General features: G+C 36.8%; 1 protein-coding gene across 1 annotated transcript in view; it reads left to right on the forward strand.

Annotated features, from left to right (window-relative positions):
* The window catches only part of CFAP47 (cilia and flagella associated protein 47), a 486,133-nt gene that overhangs the window by 289,134 nt on the left and 174,068 nt on the right, over positions 1–22,931 (forward strand). Inside the window, 4 exon segments of the mRNA XM_061178124.1 lie at positions 17,390–17,443; positions 17,446–17,585; positions 18,069–18,212; positions 18,960–19,133. Coding sequence (XP_061034107.1) covers positions 17,390–17,443; positions 17,446–17,585; positions 18,069–18,212; positions 18,960–19,133 — 512 coding nt within the window.

Consider the following 22,931-nt stretch of genomic DNA (forward strand, 5'->3'; position numbering starts at 1 on the left):
AAATCTGCCTGCCAATACAGGGGGCACGGCTTCAAGCCCTGGTCCAGGAAGATCCCACATGCCGCGGAGCACCTAAGCCCGTGTGCCACAACTACTGAGCCTGCGCTCTAGAGCCCACGAGCCACAACTACTGAAGCCTGTGTGCCTAGAGCCCGTGCTCCGCAACAAGAGAAGCCACTGCAATGAGAAGCCCGCGCACCGCAACAAAGGGTAGCCCCCGCTTGCTGCAGGTAGAGAAAGCCCGTGCGCAGCAACGAAGACCCAACTCAGCCATAAATAAATAAATAAATAAATTTATTAAAAAAGAAAAAGAATAATAATAGATATTTTGAAAGGCAGGTTGAAATATTATGAGCCATGCAATATATAAGTTAGATAAATGTAAAGCTTCTCTGTTCAAAACTAGAGAAGATGCTCCAGAGCTCTGTTCGCTTGTCCTTCCCTGCCTCCTATTGTATCCCCAGTAGTGGTTCATGAAGCAGATTCTCATAAGGCTGGGGTTCTGGTGAATACAGGTTTTAAGCCACTGATTTGCTCCAGCCTCCACATTTATAGATGAGGAAATTAAAACACAGAGAGGTTCAACAGTTTAACTGGAATCAAGTAGTTAGTGACAGAATTTGTTACCAAGTCCAAGCTCATGCTGCTCTCCCCTCAACAGGCCAATAAATCAAGAGACAAGTTGTTGGGGAAAGGAATAGCAACTTTATTCAGAAAGCCAGCACACTGAGAAGATGGTGGACTAGTGTCCCAAAGAACCATCTTGCCTGAGTTAGAATTCAGGCTTCTTTTATACTGAAAGAGGAGGGAGTAACGTCAAACATTTCCTGGTTCTGGTCAGCCTAAGGAGGGGATGCGTTAATTTCTTCCTTCCTGCAGTTATTCACAGGTGGGCCTGGTCAGGATGTTTCCTGTGAGCCAAACAAAGGTATTTTAACTTAACACTCATTACGTGGGATGCAGGGTTCCCAGAGATGGGCCATTATGTGTAATTTAAGCTTATAGGTAAAATCCCTTTAGTGATTAACTTGTAATAGAATACCAAGTTTCTTCCCTATTACAAATTCACTCTTGAACATAAATCTTCACCTTCTTTGAACAAAGATGCTAAATGATGCGATACTTTATTCAACAAATATTTATTGAGAGCCTGCTGTGTGTAAGCAGTGTTCAGGCACCAGAGATATAGCAGTGAACACAATAGAGAGGGTCCCTGTCTTTTAGAAATTTGATACGAAAAGTTGTCCCTAGTGTTTGCCATCCTTGGGACATATGTTTTGAATGGCATTTTCAGTACTGGTTCCTGCTCTTCTGTGACTCATTCTTTCATTCCATCTTTTTGACTGAGGGTATTACATTTTTGGATAATTAGCTGGTTAGACATACTGAAAGTGGTTGTAGCATAGAGAAATATGACAAGCCACGTGAGAACTTAACCCAAATTTTTACTTCAGTAATATTGTTTTTTTTTTTTAACATCTTTATTGGAGTATAAGTGCTTTACAATGGTAGTAATATTGTTTTAATAAAAAGGGTATTGCCTCTGGTTTTCAATTTTAAATGGTCTACCAATTATTAGTGGCTAGGTTGACCTATTATATGTGTATAATTGTCAGCTCTGTTCATAACTCTCAGCCATTTATATTTTAAATCAATTGTTTTTACCACATAATATCTGATTGAAAATAACTGCATGGTCTTCTTCCCCTGTTTGATCAACTTTTCATGTAATGCTTGAAGGTTCTGGTGCAATAGTCACTCTTTATTTTTCAGAAAAACAAAATGAAGGTGCAATTTTTTATGAAGTCCATTTTATATTTTCATGCATGGTGATTCAAAAGGGATTTTAATTAAGGTGTATTAAATTTCATGCACAAGACTTTAGTATAGTGACATTTAGCAATCAGGAAAGTAGTTAGGTAAGTTAACCACATTAACATAGTTTGGAAAATCTTCTGATTTTGCTTGTCACTGCTATATCATTTTATTTTTTGGTGAACAGAATATAAAACGTTTTTTCATTTTTTAAAAATAAAAGTCAGTAGAAAAATAGTGGCTGAACCGGAATTTTGTTTTTAAGTTTGTGGGTGATTGTATACTCATTTGAATGCACAGGATGCTAACTAGTGGCACATTCCACTGTAATATACACATGGGTGTCATAAAGCGTAAAGAAGGTATATGAAGTCAGATTCTTTTAAGCATTGTGTCTATGATTATTTACCATTCCTATGTTTAGTAAGTTTCTGGATTTTACCACTAAACATAGAATCTTAGAGACTTTTTATTTGTCTTTTATGCTTCAAACATTTTGATCTTTGTCTTTCGTGTTTTAATAAGTATCATGACAGATACTGTCATGATAGTTCTTGTGGAAGGAAATAATTATGCTGTCTTTCCTCAGAGAGGTGCCTCCTGACCACCTCTGGGATGTGAAGGGCTTCCCCAGGCACACCTAACCATTAGACTTCATGTTGAAGCGTATTTGGATCTAACATTAGGAAAAGGGGGGTCTGGTGATGCAGTAAAAGAGGGGGTGATGTTAGTTTCAGCAGTTGGTAAGTGAGTAGTTACTTAAAAGGTAAAACCATGAGCACCTTATCTACACATTTCAAAGTCTGACCATTGATACTTATATTTTAGTGATTACTCCGCTCTCTATCATGCTTTTTATTCTAATCTGAGTCAATGACATGCATTACCTTTGGAGAATATGTTCAAGGGCAGTGGCAATCCTCTGCTCCCATTCCCTAATCATACTTCAGGGTGCAGGGGTCAGTCCCATTGATCAAAGTATTGTCCTCAATTCACAAGGGTGTCTAATGTCACTGCTCACCCATTCCTTGGCTGAGTCAGAATATTGGTCATGTGCTTTTGTAACCTGGCCGCAATGGTGGGTAAATGATTGAGCTGCTGAGAATGATCACTCCCATCTCTTTCCATTTCAGGGTTACTCTTTTCCATTTCATTTCTTTGCCTCACCTGTGGGGACACTGAGTTTCTCCCTTCTATATGAACTCCCTTTTACAAACATCATGTTGTTCTTTTCATTTTATTTCTAGCCATCAACCTTGGTGTTTCTCAGAAAAAATGATTTTAGACTTGCAGTTAATATTGTGATTTTTGAGATGAATATTATACGATAATATATAAATCTTTACCAAAATATGTGAGCTGTAATTATGCGATTCCAACAAATCTTAAGATAATAGGAAAGAAAGAACTGGAAATGCTTACTGAAAAAGTTAGGAAAGAATTTCTGTGGAGGATTGATAACGTGGATTGACTTGGCATACTACATGTTATCTCATTTATAAAAATAATTTAATCAATAATCTATACCTGTATTCATATCTAAGCTGTGTTCCATTTCACTTAATTATTTGTCCTAAAAATTTATCGTTTAATTGTAGTATTTGTACCTCTTCCATTCTTCATATGTTTTGTTACTTTAAAAAACTTATTTTTGTTAGAAATTTCATTATATTTTATTGAAATTAAAAAGGGTTTTGTTCATTCATTTGGATTTGTTTTCAAGGGATTCAAATGATGAAGAAATCTAAGTTCTTATCCTCAGGAAGCTTATAGACTAGTGTAAGTGACAGCAGTGGGCACATAATAACCATAATATACAATTCAAACTGATAGATGCTTCCCTGTTACCCAAAAACTGGGTTCACCTCTTGGTGGGTGTTGAGTCAAAAGACACAGCCAAGCCAAAGATCGGGAGAAGGAAGGATTTATTACTTGCAGCAAGTAAGGAAAACACCAGGGATCTTTCCCAAAGAAGTGTCTCCCTGAACATCATAACTGGGGAAGTTTTAAGCTAAGGGTACATGCATATTCATGAAGGGGCTTGGGTGGTGTATGCATATTCATGAAGGGGCTTGAGCAGAGGAGAATTCAGCATAAAATCTGGGCAAAGGTTGACAAAGTCCAAGCTTTAGTTGACTGAAGTCAGAAAAGGTCAACATCTGTCTTAAAGGATGCTAGTCCACGCTTCGCCAGCCAGAGGGGCCAGCTGGACTCCCGGGCTGTTGCAGTGATCTCCATGCACCCATAGAGGGGGCCAACCTGGCAGGCTTCAGTGATGCTGGCAATAAACACTCCTTTGGCAGCCCACCCACGCCAAAGAGAAATGCCTTTTCAACAGTTTTTATTCTTATTCAATTAAGCTATTCCTGACTTGAAAAATCCCTCTTCTGCCAATGAAGTGTCCTCTTCCTTCCCACGTGGTGTGATCACTTGCTGTGAAAACTGGTCATGTCAGAAAAGGTAAAGCTGGCTGTCCACGGACCACACCCGCGCCCCCCCCCCCCCCCCCCCCCGCTTCCTCCCTTGGGGAGACAACCACAGTGATTTCAGTGTGTTTTGTTTTTAATTTTCACAAAGCTTTTATCTGTGATTCTTTCCTTTCAAATACAGTGTTGTGATCGTTTTGAAAAAAAAAAAAAGAAAAGGTCAACATCATCATTCCATCTTCTACCTGGGAACTCAAAGATATGTATCATATTGTTATGTATATCCCTTGAGGAGGAACTAGAACTCTGTTTGATCACTGAACTATCGTTTCTTGACTGCTTTTCCTTTGTTCCTGCATTCCCTCACTTCCCTTAAGAAAATTAATTATGGAGACCTGTTCAAGGGTAAACATTGTGGCCAGGCTTACATCACAAAATGGCCTAGGCCAAAAATGGCTTCTCTTATGTCAAGAAAGCCATGCCTGCTTGTTTTTCTCTGGAGACCCTCTACCTCATCTGCTTACATCTCTTCTTAGCTTTCTGGTCCCTGGAGTATTTATTCACCTGGTTACAGAAATGGTTTCAGGGCTTGAGCTGACCACAGTTGATTCAGGGAGAGGCAAACTTGGGACTTTTGCTGGAATTTTGGGAAAGGGATGGCTTTTTTTTTGCCAGTTTTTGGTAGGATAAGTTGGGAGAGTCTACAAGAATGAGTTCAGCACAGAGGAAAGCAAAGTCAAAAGGCTGAGAAAGAAAGTTGATATCTCATGATCTCAGGTGTGTCCCTGGATGCTCTCATTGTTAAAGTGGCCATTCCGTCTGTACATGCCAGTTACTGAGTCAGTAAATTACCTCTGTGGCTCCTGCTAGTTTGGGATGGGTTTCTGATGCTTATAAATGAAAGTGATTTGAGAAACGCAGAATCCAAAGTCTGTGCTCTTTCCACATTGCCAGTAGTTGCCAGCCCTGGTTGTACATCAGTGGCTCCTGGGTATCTTTTTAAAAATACAGATTTCAGGCCCAAATCTAGACCTACTGAATCATTCCTAGGTTGGAAAAGGTATAGGAATTTGTATTTTAAAAGTTTCCCTCCAGATCACTGTCATTGTTAATCTGCATGTTAGAATTGGGAAACCACTGCTCCACAGCATAATGCTACCACTTTACAAGTGGAGAAAGTCAGACTTAAAAAGTTTAAGTCCCTTCAGGAGGCCATGTAAGATGGTCACATCAGGTCTCCTGAGTAAGCACTTAAGTCTACTAAGTCTTTGTCTGTTGCTGTTTCCATTGTGCTATGCTATATAAAATAGTCACACTGCTCTTACTTCTTAGGTTAGTAATTGTCTTAGTTTGAGTCCCCTAGAAAATGAAGACTGAGGCAAGAATTAGATACTGATGCTTTACTTGTATGGTGATGTCTGGGAGGAAGAAATTTTCTTTTACTCTTCTAGGTTCTTCTGGCTGGTCTAAGAATTAAATTAACATGAGAGATTAACAGGAGAAAATCAAAGTTTGATAACATGTAGACATGGGAGAAACCCAGGAAAACCGAGTAACCCACCAAAATGGCCGAAGCCCTCCCCTTAAATACCATCTTCAGCTAAAGACAAAAGAGGGTGTTGAGGGTGGGGAGAGTCAGTTGTGTGAGGTGACCTGGAAAAACACAGTAAACAAGCGTGATTGTGATGCAGACTTAAGTCATTGCCTTTTCCATTGATAAAAGAGTTTCTAGAGATTTGGTCATCCTCCTCTTCCAGGTACAGAGAGGGAGACACCCTTTCAAATGGAGATTTCCCTTACAATGTAAATGTTTCTTACAAAAGGGCAATTCCTACTTGGTTTTCAGAGCCCTTAGCAGGTCTGCTGTGTCTCAGAAAATAGCCAACTTAAAACAATTAATATGCTAAAGAGACATATTTTAAGGTGGCAAAATTCTGCTCCCCTACTGTGCAGACTCAGGGTAGTGAGTGTGAGAAAAAAGAGAAACAAGGAAGGGAAGAATGGGAAGCAAAGCAATGAATGCCACATGGGCTAATACCTTAGTGTCCACTACTTACCTCTAGGATGAGATGCAACAGGTCACTCAGTAGGTGTCACTTTTGAAAAGCTATGTGAAAAGAAAGTGCCCCTGAGCAGTCAGTGTGAGAGAGGAAGGAAAGGAATATCTCCTGTCTCCTGCTCCTGATTGCCAGATTTTACTCCATGGGTGTTAAGGGTCCTAGGCTTCAAGGTGGCATTCTGTGGCCCCATGGAATGCCAGGTCCTATGCCCTATCATGGCAAGAGAAGCCCAAAATTCCGAGATTGGGACTGATCTACCTGTGTGTAGAGCAGCAGCCAAGGGGTTGACTTCATTAGTTCTAGAGGAAGTTACAGGTCATCCTCAGGCAGAGGAACACGGAGGTGGGGCAAGTGGTTGAAGTTGCTGGAGGTGGTGGAACCAAGGGAATCTCAGGAAGCACATAAAATGTACCTCTTATAGCAATGTTATCTTACTGTTAATATTTTAGAGAATTCTACTAGATGAACTGTCTGCAGCTTTCAAGAAAGACACTGTCCAATTTCCTTCCCTTTCCCCTACCATCTCTGCTGACATGCTTCAATCACAGGCCCTGAGCCAAATCTCATCTCAGACCCAGCACCTAGGGGCCCATCTATGCTGACACCCCCACCCCCACCCCAGTCTCCAGTGTCATCCACGTTGCCTCATGAGTACTATTCCTGTTACTGAGCTGAACTTGAATCCACTCGCCTGCACAGTAAAGCCAATCTACTGACACCAGGTTGTGGTGAAGGAAATGCAGCATTTATTGCAGGTGCCAAGCAAGGAGTCCAGGCAGCTCATGCTCAAAAGACCCAAACTCCCTGATGGGTTTCAGGGAAGGGGTCTTAAAGGCAAGGTGAGGGAGAGAGTCACATGGTGCATGATCAGCTTGTGCACAGTTCTCTGATTGGTTGATGGTGAGGTAACAGGGCAGTGTCACAGGGATTAACATCATCAATCCTCAGGCTCCAGCTGGTCTGGGGACTATGTGCTCATAGTCATCATGCAGTTAACTTCTTCCATCTGGTGGAGGTTTTAGTATCTGCAAAACAACTCAGGAATGTGCATCAGACTGTTATCTTTGTCCTTTAGGGAGGGACTAAAGATTTTGTGACCGTTATATGACCGGATTTATCATTTAAATTGTTACCAGTTCTCCTGGCCTAACTGCTGTTTTTTTTTGTTGTTACTATATGTTCACATACTTTCAGTCATTAATTCTTGAGCCAGCCTTTTGAGACTCAGGGCAGGCCTGGGAAACTAAAGCTTTTCTACAAATAAGAGGCAGGTGGAGGACATGGCTGGGGGGGTGGTGTGTCTGTTCTGGGAAGTCCCCATAGGGTCCCTCTCAGTTCCATTCTGACATTAAATCTGGCAGCCCTGGCTCCTCATTCATATGCTGTCATCCTTGTGATGCATCTCCCTCTTTCCGGTGTGTTCCATTACCCAGGCATAGGTTTCTACTTTATTTCTTAAAATCCAGGTGTGTTGTTTCCAGACTCCTTCCCTGGGTACTGGTACACTTTTCCTGCCATCCACCCTTGTTCTGACAGCCCAAAGCCCCTCAAACAAGAATCTTGCCCCTGAACTTGGGATCCTGGGTCTTTCTTGACTGCAGACTGGCCTCTGACATCAGCCTGACCTAGTTCCTCTTTTCTCTGGACCACTTACGTGATTATAATTTCACTTCCTACTTTTGAAAATCCCAGTCATAACTATTGTTTGACTAAAATGACTTTCTTATCTGGCTACCTTCCTATACCTGTCCTCCCATAGTCAGAGTTTACAGCTTGTTGAGTTGCCTATACGTGTCCTGTCCTAACGCTTGGGTTTTTGCCAGCTCCAGCTTCTTTCTTTTTACTCTGCACCATGCAGTAATGAGATGTGATTGTGTCCTATGTTATCAATGAAAATATACTTTAAGTCAAATAATTTGCATAACCAAGTCAAAATAATTGTAATATCCATGACTGTGTATATTCTTTATCCTTATAGTTTTAATATAAGGTATTTTCAGTTTGATAAATGTCTTACTTTGCCTTTTATTGTTTTATAGCTGTGGACATAAAGCCTGCAAGTAAAAAAAATGTGAATTTTAAGCAGTGTCTTATTCTTCCTATTAGGTGTTCAATAGTGAATATATGCTGTGCAATAGTACGCTTAGGGAGTCATTTAATCAAAAATTGTATAACCTTTTCCCCTGGTCTAAGTCCTAGAGAATGTGCTTTTTATTGGCTTCCTAACAGTTCATTCAGACTAATTTACACACTTAGTAAATCAATCTATGAGAATTTAAAACTCAACTCTGTTCAAAACATTTTATATTTAATACAAGACAATTAGAGAAAGTTTATGGTATTCAGAATTAAAAATGCAAAACACAAAGTTAATTTGCTGTCTGCAATCTCTTGCTTCCATCCCCATGGAGGGGTTAATTAGAAAGTGAAATCTTATTTTAGTTCTTTTCTTTTGGAAATTTTGTCTTCTGAGAAAAGTTATATGAAAAAGACAACTTCCTAGTTTAAATACCGGCAAGCTACAATTCCATGATAGGCTCTCTCCTAATTTTCCATTAAATGATCCATGAAGACATACAGAAATTCAGAAATTCAATATCAATGTAAAGTAAAGATAACAGCCATTCATTTGCATAAATCCTATGAGGAATTCCCAGTAGTCACTGAAAGGATGTGGCCTGACTGAAAAACACATTTAATAACCTCCATAGGCTCATGCTCAATTAAAACATAATTTAGGTATAAAAAGAAAACAGTCTAGTCCCATGATCTGCCTTTTCCTCAGAAATTTATTTTCTGCAACATACCAGAAAACTAGGAAGCTGCCTCCTAATTGCATACCTCCTGGTACATAGTAGGTGTTTTAAAATATTTTTCTAATGAATGAATATAGGTGAAATACTCTCCAAGGTGATCCTCTATTAACACTTGTTTGTTTGCACCTCTCTTAAGAAAACAAACCCCCTGAACTTAAAATGACTGTAACTGTAAGAGGAAAATGTGGAAGAACATCATTTTATCATAAGGATGTATAGAATCTAGCATGTAGATCTGGTGGTGGTGACAGAGATTGGAAGAGCCCAAGTGATTTTTGGTACATGTTGTTGGTGGGATTAGAGTTTATCCAGTAACAGGAAGTTCATGAAATTTTCTAAGATGTAAATTTTCCCTTAGGTGATTTGAAACCTGCCAGTGGATATAAAAAATATCCCCCCTACATCTAATAGACATATGCTTGTTTGATATAGGAAATTGACCCGGGGTATGCATTGAGCTACCTCCACATTTAGATCTAAGAGATCGCTGCAGAATGAAAGGCGAGTGAGACCCTGTACAAGTGACCACTTAGGAAAGATAACCCTCTCCTATTTATAGAAGCGAATGAAAAAGGAAAAGACAGAATGGTTTTTTAAATGCTAGAAGTTAAAAGAGTGACACCTAAATTCACACTTAAATAGTTTATCATGAAACAGTTGAATGGCAAGGACAAGAGAAATTCTGAAAAGCAACAAGAGAAAAAGACATATTAGTTTCAAAGGAACAAAAATTATACTGAAGGCAGAATTACCAATAGGAACAATAGAAGCCAGAAGACAATGGTATTGTAGTACTGAAGCAAATTAACTGTCAGCCTAGAATTTTAAATGCCAGTAAACTATCACTAAGAGTAAGATTGAAATAAAATTATTTTCAATTCAACAGTGAAATTGGGACAATTTAAAACTCACAGATAGTTGCTAAAAGAACAAAGGAGGATTTACTTATGGATGAAGGAAATTGAATTCAGAAGAAAAACTTGGAATTAAAGAGCTGTGATTAATAAAATAATCACAAAATGAGATATTAAACATATCATTAATCATGATAAATATAAAATTTGATATTTTCACAATGGAAAGTGAAATACAGCTTTATGCTGTTTACAAAATTACCTGGTAAAATATCCAAAAACTTATGCCAGGTATTAGCTAATCAAAAAATAGCTGGCATAAATATAGAATAAGTAGACTTTAGGGAATCCCCTGGTGGTCCAGTGGTTAGGACTCAGCACTTTCACTGCCGGGCCCGGGTTCGATCCCTGGTCAGGGAACTAAGATCCCACAAGCCGTGCAGTGCTGCCAAAAAAAAAAAAAAAAAAGGAATAAGTAGACTTTAAGGCAAATAAATGTGTTAATTTAAAAAGGAATACTCCAATGTAGAGAGAAATTTTGAACTTATTTCCACCTAATCACATAATCTCAAAATGTACAAAGCAAAAATTGGCAAATATGGAAGAAAAATGAACAAATCCACAGAGCAGGAGATTTATTACACATCTCTCAATAATTGATACATCAAGCCAACAGAACATTAGTAAGGCCCTACTAGTCTTGACCAATGCAATTAATAAGATTAGGTATTCCTGTACCTATTAAACCTAGCTTGACTGTGCTGGAAATAATTGGCAGTTCTTGCCATTTACTTATTATAGTACTTTGATATCCCTCTCTGGTCTTTTTCCTGTGCTTTAGGGCACCTGGGGGGATGTATAGGTATTGCCTTTCAGCAAAATCTGACAGGGAACTGCATACCAGTCTTTTCTGCTTGCAGATACTTAGAAACTTCATGGGGCAACAAGTCTGATGCTCTCAACCATTTGGAGTTGGTTAGGAAAGGTCACATGCCATTCTCTTAGCATCCCCCAAACATTCTTTTTCCTTCCTCAATTCCAACTTCCCTTTCTCCTTTATTTTTGTCCTCCTTCCATCTTCCTTTCTTCTTTTTTTTCCTTTTCCCCTTTCCCTCTCTCTTCCTATCTCTCTCTTTCCTTTCACCCTTAAATATTATTTTAGATCTTCCTGGTGATAGAAAAGCAAAAGTAATTCAGCCAGCTTCTTTTGAAGTGATAAGACCCATTTTAACCAGTATTTCAAAAATTAAATTTGTCAGTAATTAGTATGGGTTTCTATCATTTTAAATTATTGTTATTTTATTGAATAGTATACTAAATTTGACAGCTTAAGCAGTGAACCATTTCAGAAAATGGTTTTACCTGAGTGGATGATGCTAATGAAAACATTTTAGAAAATAAATCAAGCACACTTTTAAATTGCAATTGCTGAACTTTTTTCTTTTTTATATGAAGTCTTTTGGCACACTTCATGATTTTGATATTAAATGAGTAAACTCAATAATGAGAAATTGTTAGCACACAATGAATCTATCACTTACTTTGCCAGAGTATTCATGAGGTAGATGCTCATGTGCCGAAAAGAACATAATAAAGTAACTAAAATGGGTAATATTCCAACTAGCAAGTGATTTGGTCCTTTACTTGTGTAATAGGAAAAAAATCTACACTAAATCTTTCCAGTAGTAGATGGAAGTGGGATTAGCAAATAGGCCAAAACATTATTTGAAAGTATAATTACCCATACATTAATTTATAACAAATAAGTATCTGTTTATTATAAGTTCATTTTATAAATGAATTCATATCATAAATTTATTCATTCTCTCGATACCTCATTTTCTGAATTAAGGATCTCTGACTATTGTTTTCTAGTAATATCCTTATATAATTAATTATAGAAGATAATGACTAATTTACTGTATTACTTAGTCTCTTCCACTTTTCTGATGTACTTTCATATAATCATGGAATGTTAAAGCAGAAAGAAACCTAAGAGATCAGTTAATCAAATTATATTCTTTAGAGCTGTAACATTCTTCTGAAGTGCTTTGGTTTGTCTGTAGGGAGGCTGTGGAAGTGAATAGGAGCTTCTAGTGTCTTACTTCAACCAGATTGACTCTAGGTTAATTTGTTTTATATACTGAGATTCTGTCTTAGGTATTGTTCGGATACATTCCCCACCCTGCCCTGCCCCACCAAGCCAAAAAATAAAATGTTTGAAAGCTACTGATCAAATCTCACTCCTTAATTTAAACAGATTAAGAACTTGAATTCTGAAAAAGACCTCTAAGTTGTTTGCCCAAGATCACACAATGTAGAAGAGGAACTAAAACTAGAAAACAGAACTTTTAACTGTTAGTTGATTGCATCTTTCACCTCACCAGTTTAATGCATGTATCTTGCTTTGGAGTTAAGACATGGTAGATTGTTTCAGTAAAAGCCCAGGTGGATCCTATCTGCCTGTACACATGTTATTTGTGGTCTCAGCCCCCTGGTCTTGGCCATGTGACTTGCTTTGGCCAATGGATTGTTAAGGAATTCGAAAGAAGCAGATATATGATAACCATTTGTGCACAGGGCTCTCATTCTTTTGCTACTGGTAATTTTTCTGTACTGTATGAAAAATATTGGGCTCATCTCATAGAAGATTAGAGAGCTCATGGACAGAATTCCCAGTTGAGGTCCTAATGCATGAGTGAGCCCAACCAATACCACATGAAGCAGGTAAACTTTCCCAAATGAGGTTAGGTCACAGAATCATGAACAAATAAACGGTGGGTTTTTTTTTAAAACTACTAAGTTTTGGAGAGTTTGTTATGCTGTTTTAGCTGACCAAAACAGCGGTATTGATTTATTGTCCCAACCATGACCTATTCTAGGATCTGAAATTGCACATTTTTTTTAACAGCAAAATTTTTCAATTTGTTGGAAAAGACTGAATATAGGACATTTAGGGCATCCTGACAAAGTCAACACATGCTTCAGGAAAAAATCATGAAATATAAGGGCATGTTCTATATAGAGAGAATGCCTGGAAACCCTGTGACCCATGGACACCCCTCAATGCAAGCTTTTTCTGTCACTGAATTTTTTTTTATATTGAAGTATAGTTGATTTACAGTGTTGTGTTAGTTTCAGGTGTACAGCAAAGTGATTAGTTATATATATATATTTTTATATATATATATATTCGTTTTCATATTCTTTTCCATTGTAGTTTATTACAAGATACTGAATATAATTCCCTGTGCTATACAGTAGGACCTTGTTGCTTATCTATTTTATGTATAGTAGTTGGTATCTGCTAATCCCAAACTCCTAATTTATCCCTCCCCCACATTTCCCTTTTGGTAACCAGAAGTTTGTTTTCTATGTCTGTGAGTCTGTTTATGTTTTGTAAATAAGTTCACTTGTATCATTTTTTTTAGATTCCACATATAAGTGATATCATATGATATTTGTCTTTCTCTGACTTACTTCACTAAGTATGATAATCTCTAGGTCCATCCATGTTGCTGCAAATGGCATTATTTCATTCTTTTTTATGGCTGAGTAGTATTCCATTGTGTACATATACTACATCTTCTTTATCCATTCATCTGTCGATGGACAGTTAGGTTGCTTCCATGTCTTGGCTATTGTAAGTAGTGCTGCTATGAACATTGGGGTGCATGTATCGAATTAGAGTTTTCTCCAGATATATACCCAGGAGTGGGATTGTTAGATCATATGTGCTGGATGCCCATTTTTATGGGTTATTTTAAAAACGGTAGATCACACTGACTTCTTCCAGTAGCTAAAGTTATATAAAAATAAGTATTTTTCATTAGCGAGATTCTCTGTTTATGTTCCTTTATTTTCTTTAGTAACTATAATCTGGTAAATTTACGTATCTTTGGTTATCTTTCATTACAGAACCCTAGCAACTCCCATAGTTACTAGGATCACCTGTAAAGAAAAGGCCCCAGGTGAGCTACATCTAGTAGAGTAAGGATGGAAGAGACAGGTCCAGATTGTCCCTGACATTTGTAATGCCCAGGTCAAAAGTACAAAGGGAAGCCCATATACCATATATCTAAATTTTAAAAGTGGTAAATCAAACTAACAAAGTTTTAAATAGAATATAGTCTATTATTCCACCTTGAGAAATAAAGCTTTATACCAACCTAGAAGACCAAATTTGAATTTAGAATTCTTGGCCTCCTCAGAGTTTTGCACTAGAACATGAAAACACAGGATAGCTGGGCCCTGGGCATGTGCCCACCCCATTCTCTTTTTTCCTTCACATCTAACACGTATTGTAAGAGGGCTTGTGTACAAATTTGTAGGTACCTCAGCCCACATAATTAATCTTGGTTGACATCTTCCCCTTAATAGCCACCTCTTAGTTAGACGTGGCTATTCTAACTTAGAATTCTTCAATTCTAAGAGTCTTCCAACGGGAGGACTGACATAGGGAAGAGTTCTGTGCAGGCACTGGAAATGGGATCAAAGCACTTTGGATTGTGAATTGTGACATCCCATGAACTTGGAACAAGGATGGATCTGGGCTCAACATAGGCCTGTCCCAGTGGGCCCATGTCCTCCTTGCATATGCAGAGAGACAATGACAGGAGATTCAGAGTAAGGCTCTAGAAAGCATGAGGCCCAGGACAGCAAGCTCTCTTTCCTTGGTCTAAGGGTATGTGTTAGGTTGGGGATCCCCAACAGCAGACTCTGAGACCAGGTCTTGAGAGCAAGTAGTTTGAGAAGTGATCTCAGGAACCGTAGGTAGAAGTGTGAGAGAGTGAGAGACAGCAAAGAGAGGAAGCCAGTTCAGGGAGTGTTCATGAGCAGTTGCCACTGTGAGCAATTTGGGCTCAGTTGCACTGGGGAATCTCTGTGAATTGGTGTAGAATTCACCTCAGAGTTATTCCAACCCAAGGATAAAGAAGCTAGGTTATTTCTCCACCAGTTTGATACATTATTTGTTGAGGACTGCAGCTGCAGGCATTAACTGTCACTTCTGGCCTGACCCATGCGAGGGTTAAGCACCTTCCTATGACTAGAGGAAGCCCTCAAGGAGAAAGGAGCTGTTTTCCATAAAGCCACTGGCCTGCAGGGAGGATTAAATGCCAGGGGACATGGCAGGGCATGGATGACATCTGCTACAGAGCAGAATTGGAAAAGACTTTGAGAAAACATGTCCTTAAAGGAGAATGATGTTAAGGTGGCACAGTGTGGCCAGGAAAATTTACAAGTTTCTAAATATGAAAAGTCTCTACCTCTGCTATTTTATATCTAAGGTGATGCGGATACTGTGTGATGAATACCTTAATCCACAAGTAGCTTCATGTTGGTAATATAATATTCCTACTCCTTTTTTTCTAGCATGAATTAATTAAATTATTTCAGATGTTTAAGAAAAAGAAATATTGTTTTATCAATATATCTTCAACAAAACCATCATTTCCATGAATTCCACTGTTATGATGAATTTCTTTTTGGACTTGTAAGGGAGAGGGGCTTGCATGGCTTATTTCTTAGGGTCTTTGCTCATGAACATTTCCTGAGTTGGAAAATGTACACTGAAGAATGTCCTTGGCTTTCACTTTCAGACTCAGTATCAATAGGAAGTGCATATTTTTAGGGAGAAGGAAATAGTGTATAACATAAAGCTTTTGATAGAAGCTTTATACTTGAGCTTGTGCATTTCAATTATTGTTTACCATGAAATTCTTTATCAATGATGAAAATAATAATTACTGTTGTAAAGCAATTATACTCCAATAAAGATGTTAAAAAAATTACTGTTAAGTTGATTAAATTTCGTATTCTAAGCAGTTTAATTTTATTTAAATTACCTAATCTAAGTATTTTCATTTCAATCTGTTCATGCAAGAGAGAAATGTGGTTTCTTCCTTTCTGATAATAAAGCAACAAATTTTAATCAAATAATTATCTCACCTGTTTTGTTCTAATGATGTTGCCACAATTCAAATACTTTTCTCAGAATGAAAGTAATCAGTGAACAACAGATGATAAAATGTGCCTGCAGTCCTTTTTGACAAGAAAAAAAATTGTATTCTAAAATTAGATTTGTACTTGAATAGGACGGAATAAAAATTACAACATCCTGACAGCCTTTGTTTCCTCCTTAGACCAGCTGAGAATCTTGGACTTTGGTTAGATGTAATATAGATTTCAAGTGTGATCCACTGTCAGTGTTTTTTAACATATAACTATGACATTATACATAATATATGACATATACAACACGTAATATATTCTATATAATATATGATGAATATATTTTTAAAATATGTAACACAGAACATTAAACACATACATACACATCTTCGATATGTTTTAAAAATGATTTAAAACAGTTAATGTTCTTGCAAGAATGACTGGTCTTGGCGTATAGACGTCAGTGTATTTGAAAACAAGTTTGTCATTTTTAACATTTGAGGTGTTAAATGTGAGTGAATTAAAATTATAGCCAATTAATATCATAATACTTGTCTATTGGTTGATAAGCTTGATTTGTCTTCTTGGTTTCAGAGAATTTCCTTGCACAGAGTTAGGCTTCTAAACATTTTTTAGCACTTGTTTCTCATCTATAACTTAAATACTTTGGCTTTAGCGTGAAATTTGTATTACAGTATTATACTGCATCCTACTTTAGGGTTGAGAGATTTTTATAAGTATTTTCTCATTTCCTGGAGAATAAGAAAATGGTGACCTTCAGAGAAAAAGTAATGTTGCTTGGAAGGAAAGGACCAGCATAGACAGCCTGCCCACCATAAGAAGTGATATTAGCTATTAACTTAAGGTATATGGTATAACAAGGTGATATGAGAAGTATTCATTGGACATGCCTCTTTTGGCTTCCCTTGGTTATTAACTATGAAAAATTATTTCTATCTGCTGGTCAAGTTGCCACTTATTTTGATTGCTATGGGACAGAGCATTTCTATGTCATAGAAATGTGGCAGATAATAATGCTTGCCAAATATTCCATATATCTCTCAGTTCTCAGCCCCTGTCAGCTGAGATAGAACCGTGTGGTTGGGTCTGACCAGTTAACTGTGATGTGTGTTAACTTTGGGCTGAGCACTAAAAAGCCCTCGAGCAAACCTTCAGTTACTCTTCCTTGACCTGTAAACGAAGGAGGAGTGGTGTGCCTGGGTCCCTCAGTGGCTTTATGGAGCAGACCTTCCTCTGACCTATGCAGGATATATTGTCATTAATAAAAAATAAACTTGCTTGTAATGCCCAGGAGATTGAGGGGTAATGTGTTACCTTGCTATAGTCTCTTCTGGATTATATAATACAATTAAATACAAAAAAATAAAATATTGCTTTACCTGAAAATGAATCTTAGGATTTACACCATCAAAAATGATTAAACCATTTTTTAATTGTTTTGATAGTTACAGATGGATCTGTTCCAGTTCCTTTACGATTTGTTCCTCTCAGTCCTGGACGCTACCTTGTAAAATCTTGTTGACATCAAGGTATGATGTGCGTGTCTATTGCACTGAAGGTGTGGTAAATGAAGAACGTCCAGAGGCCAGATTTGATTTTGAAACACCAGCATTTGAAGCCCTTACCCAGAATATTCCAATAGTCAGCACAAACTTTTTTTTTTTCGTACTTTTCTTCATTCTCACTGCCACTGTCTCAATTAAAGTCCTTCAAACCTTTCATCTGAACTCTTACCGATTCCTAATTGCATTATGTGTGGCCATTTGTTTCTCCATATTGATGTCACAGTTTTATTCCCGAATATAAATGTTATCATATTACTCACCTGATTAATCACTTCTGCTGGATCTCTTTGCTTAAAAAATTAATTCTAACTTCCTTAACCTATCATCAAACCAAGCAGAGTCATGGTCTCTCAGATCACTGTTCCAGATTCAGTTGTGATCTTAACACTTGATTAAGATGGGCTCATAGGCACTAAGAACAGCGATTGACTGTAGCTTGGCTATTAGTGGGTGATAATAGCATCGAGGAAGGTAATATAATTGTAAGGAATTTTGAATTTTTTACACTGATATTTTTCCATCTCTCTGATATTTTTCTGTCTTTATTTTCATGCTTTAGAATAATAAAACAAAGAATGAATGGAAATGTCAAGTTACTATAGAAGGAGAATGGTTTTATGGACCTCCTGTTTTACATGTTGGACCAGGTGAAACTGTGAATTATCCTCTCACATTCAAACCTACTTTGGAATGTGAGATTATGGTATGAACTCATTGATTTTTTTCCCTAGCTTTAATATGTCAATAAACCAATGTGTGATGTTAACATATATAATTTATGATAAATTTTCTTGCAGAAAAGTTACATTTTGGGGGGGGTGGTGGTGTGGTGAATTGGGAGATTGGGATTGACATGTATACACTAATATGTATGAAATGGGTAACTAATAAGAACCTGCTGTATAAAAAAATAAATAAAATTAAACTAAAAAATTTTTAAAAAAAGAAAAGTTATATTTTCCATGAATTTGATCATTAGTGTTCACTCTGCTTGAAACTTTAATAAATGTTGTAATTTGAGGGATAAATATTCTGAAAGTCACAATGTCATAGGCTGTCAATATTTATGTCTAGATTATTTTTACATAATATGTTTAGCAAAGTAAAATCATTGCTTTGTTTGTTTTCAGTAAGGAAGTTTGTACTTCAGAAAATATTTTCTTAAGTCATATTTCTTTGACAAGGATGTAAACAGGCATATAATTGCTATGTATGAGAATGCCTATTAAACTGTCACTTAGAGAAAGTGAAAAGAAATGAAGAGCTTTTCACAGGAAATTCATCTTTATTCGTTCAGTAGAAGTATTTATATATAAACTGGAAAAGCTAATGACTAGCACCTCCTTGAAAGCTCATTTCATTGATCAGATTCAAAATTACTAAAATAGAAGAGATTGTTGGCATCCAACTGTCACGCCTATAGAGCTGAAATTTGGCTGATTTGTCACAGGGCAAACTTACCCTACAAAATGAAGTAGATGGTATGGAGCATATCTTTGACATAAAAGGGATTGGAAAAAGACCGCTGGCCTTGGAACACATCACCATAGACTGTCAAGTGGGGGAGATAACAAATAAACCCATAATGGTGCCCAATTATACAACAAGCATCCTAACATTTAAGGTAAGATTTTGTTTTTGTTTTTTGGTATGAAAGTGTTTTCAGAAGGAGTATATTGAATTATATGATATTTAAAAACATTTAATTTTACTTAACTAGGTGAAGCACTGTGACATAAGGAGATGGTTAGAATTCTCCTTTCTATTAGTCCAACAGCTTTTAAAATGCCATTTCGATTATAAAGTTGAATTAGCACCAAACAAGTTTTATATCTAAGTATTAGTATATAATCATAAAACACATTAAAATTTACTTATTTGAGTCATGTGTATTTTCACTTGAAGAAATTGTACATGACAATGAAAGACATTTTTTAAAAAACTTTTAAACAGCTTTTAAAATTGTAATGTGATATCTGCAGGCATGAAATTTCAAAAGTGTATGCTATCATTTACCAGTGTGAATAATAGTGGGAATGTGAAGGAATGCATAATTATTTACATCTTTATTTTTTATGAGGTTTTGTACTTGGCCCTCCTCACTTGATTTGTTTAAGCAAATCTGAAAATAAATTTTTCTACTCCCCACTCCCATATTTATCTACAAATTATGTGCCCAGTAGAATCCTCAAAGAAGCTTCAAATATCTATCCATCATAGATGCCTGAATCTAGTTTTAGAGGGTACATCAGAAGTTTAGAAATTCTCTGGGTTTGTCCTCTTTTTTTGGTAATCTTGAAAAATATGTGCTTTGATTTTCTTCTTCTTTCCTTACTGGATTGCAAATAGAGTGAATATTATGAATGAAAATCTCATCTTCTCACTCCCCTGCTAAAACTCTTCACTGTCATCTCTTGCCTTCAGGATTGAGTCCAGGCTCCCTGAAGTGGCTTTCACGTGTTTCAAAAGCCTATCTGCTCAGCTTCCTCTCTTAGCACTCCTGGCTCCAGCCACACTTAGGCCATTGTATATAGTATTTCCTTTTACTACTGCCTGGAAATCTCTATCCAATTCCCTATCTTCCACTTCTCTGTGTATGTCTAACTCCTTTTCATTCTTTATGGCAAAGCTTAGATGCCACTTTTCCAAGACTCCTTCTACATCCCCATAAACCTGGATTAGATGCCTTTCATGTGCTTCCACAGCATTTTTTTAACTTTTCCCACCATCATGTACATTACATCCTATTGCTATTACCTGTTCTCCACCAGATTATTCTTCTCCACCAGATTATGAACTGTGAGAAAAGGGGCATGCCCCTCGTATCCATACTTTTGTACTTAGCATAAATCATAGTGTCAAGCACATAATAGTTTTTCAAGGAAGATTTGTTTAATGAACAAACATAATGGATGGCTTTTCAAATGGAAGGAAGAAAGGAAGGAAGGAGGGAAAGAAGGAAGGAAAGAAAAGAAAAGAGCATGACTACTTGCACTTGCTATAAATAAAGAAAAAAATCATTTTTTCCACCACTCCCTTTCCCCTTCCAGAATTTTCTGGTGAGCAAGAAATCCTGTCTTATGAGTTTGATGAAAACAGTTTAAAGAAAAAAATTGCTTAATTTCTTAACATTGATTATTTCATTTTGTTGTTATGGCAGAGGTGATGTCTGTAGGTTTCAAAATTTTTATTCTTCAGAATGAATGCATTTTTTAAAAAATGTAGGCCTTTAAAAATAATAATTATGCTATATTAACTATATTTTTCTAATTAAATGTAGAAGTGGAATTCTATTCATAACAGAATTATACTTACAGGAAATAATAATCAAAGTCTATATTTCTGTGGTTTCAATACACAAATAAAACTGAAGAATCTGGTTAATTTTACCTTTAGAATGTAAGTTTTCAGTGAGACCCTTTCTGTAATTAAAGATACTACATATTAAATTAATTAAATGTCATTTCATTAAGATATTAATAATACTGTTCATGTATTCCAGTTCTTCTATATTTCTATATTTAAATAGCACCAACAATTATAAAAGAACAGAAACATGTTTAAGACTGAAGAAACTTTTGTCCCTAGAGATATTATGAATAAAGTACCACCTTTCTTAATTTGAAAATCACCATTATTTTTAATCAGCATGTACTAATGAGCATTACCAATTTGCCCTTTCTTTTCATTCATAATATTTAGTTTATTGCTGATATTTCAATGGAAATTCTATTGAGAAACAACTGAGATGCTGCTAAGGAGAAAGGCTAGACTGAGAAACTTTGCTTTATAGTGTCAGGATTCATCTTGCACTTCCTTTGAGACTACTGAAATGCTTCTGATTCTCCATCTTCATTCTTCAATGTGTAAAGTGAAGTTGGCCTCTGTGCACTCAAGGCTGATTCTCATTCTTTTCCCCCCTCTCTTTCTCTCTTCCTCTCTCTTTCAATACCTTCCTCATTGTTGGATTATTCTTCTTAATCTATAAATATTCTCAAAGATTTTCCATTATAAGATAAAACTTGTCTCTAACAATAGCCCTTCAACTATTACCCTCTATATTTTACGTGATTGCTAAACTTCTTGAAAAAGCAATATTTACATGATCACTTCTTTTTTCATGGTGGTCCATTTGTATCTCCTCTACTCTGTTGAAACTTCTGCCACAAAGATCACCCATAACTTTTGGTCAAGAAAAATCAGTTCTTTTCCCAAGTTACCTGCCTCAAAACTCCTATAATGTTTGGCACTGTCTATCTGCCTTCTTAACACTCTTCACCCTTTATTTTACATCATTCTATATTCCTCATTTCCATGCCATTTCTGGATTGTTACTTATCTGGTCCTTTTATTCCTCTAGCCTTCTCATTTCTTTTCAAGTTTCCACCTTCTAAAGCATTCTTATGTCTGTACAACATCCCACTTGGCAGTTTTTTGGCTTCAAACTATCAACTAAGTACAAATGCCAAATTCATACTTTTACTCAAGATGTATTAGCTTCAGCCCCTCATTTTTGTCTGCTTGCTGTACACCTCCACTTTGACAGTCTGCTAACAACTCAGACTCAGTATATTCTTTTCATGTCTTTTCCCTGTTCTATTTTTCATTGCTGTTAGTATTGATTTTTATGATGCTTTGTATTTTTTTTAAAAAAGCCTTTTAACATATATTTAATCTCATTGCTACAAGAATAGTTTGCAATAGAAGGTTGAGACTGCCCTAACAGGAAAGAGAATATAAAAAAATCAGAGAATATAATTGAGATACAGGTAAAATGCTATGGCATTTTATCAAAGTGACCAAGGAGTAGGAAATAGTTATGCAATAAAGAAAACAGGAGACCTGGGACTTCCAGAATGGTGGAGCAAGGGGTTTCATAAATCTGTTCCTCCTTAAAAGCAATAAAAACACTGACAAAAACTGTCAAAATGAAAATTTTTAAATCTTGAAATTAAACAAAGATTTCAAACAATCTGAGGAGTATTTACTCAAGAAAAACTCTGAATCCTGGTAAGAGCAGGGTGATTTGTGGCATTTTGACTTGACCCATTTCTATCCCCCTCTCCTCAGCTCTGCAATCTTGCAATCACAGTAGCTATGAAAACTGCAACCTTGCAAACAAAGGAAGAGGCAGACTGAGTATGGCTCTCCTCACAATTCCCATCCCCAGTACACTGTCACAACTTGACCTTTCTCGTAGCTCTCTAGCAACACCCCACCCCACGAGCAAGGTGTTGTCATCTTTTGACTTGTCTCATATCTTGCTCAGATGGAAAGGCCCTATCCTCAGGACATTTGCCAAAAATATTCAGTAGTTTGACATTGCAGTTGCCTGAGGCTACAGTAACAGTCGTGGCCAACTAGAATTTGGCCAAAAACTTGAAAGGAAGATCTGGGGAATAAGATGTCCATAGGGGATTTT

This window comes from Eubalaena glacialis, chromosome X (genome assembly GCF_028564815.1).
Source record: "Eubalaena glacialis isolate mEubGla1 chromosome X, mEubGla1.1.hap2.+ XY, whole genome shotgun sequence".
Lineage (NCBI taxonomy): Eukaryota > Metazoa > Chordata > Mammalia > Artiodactyla > Balaenidae > Eubalaena > Eubalaena glacialis.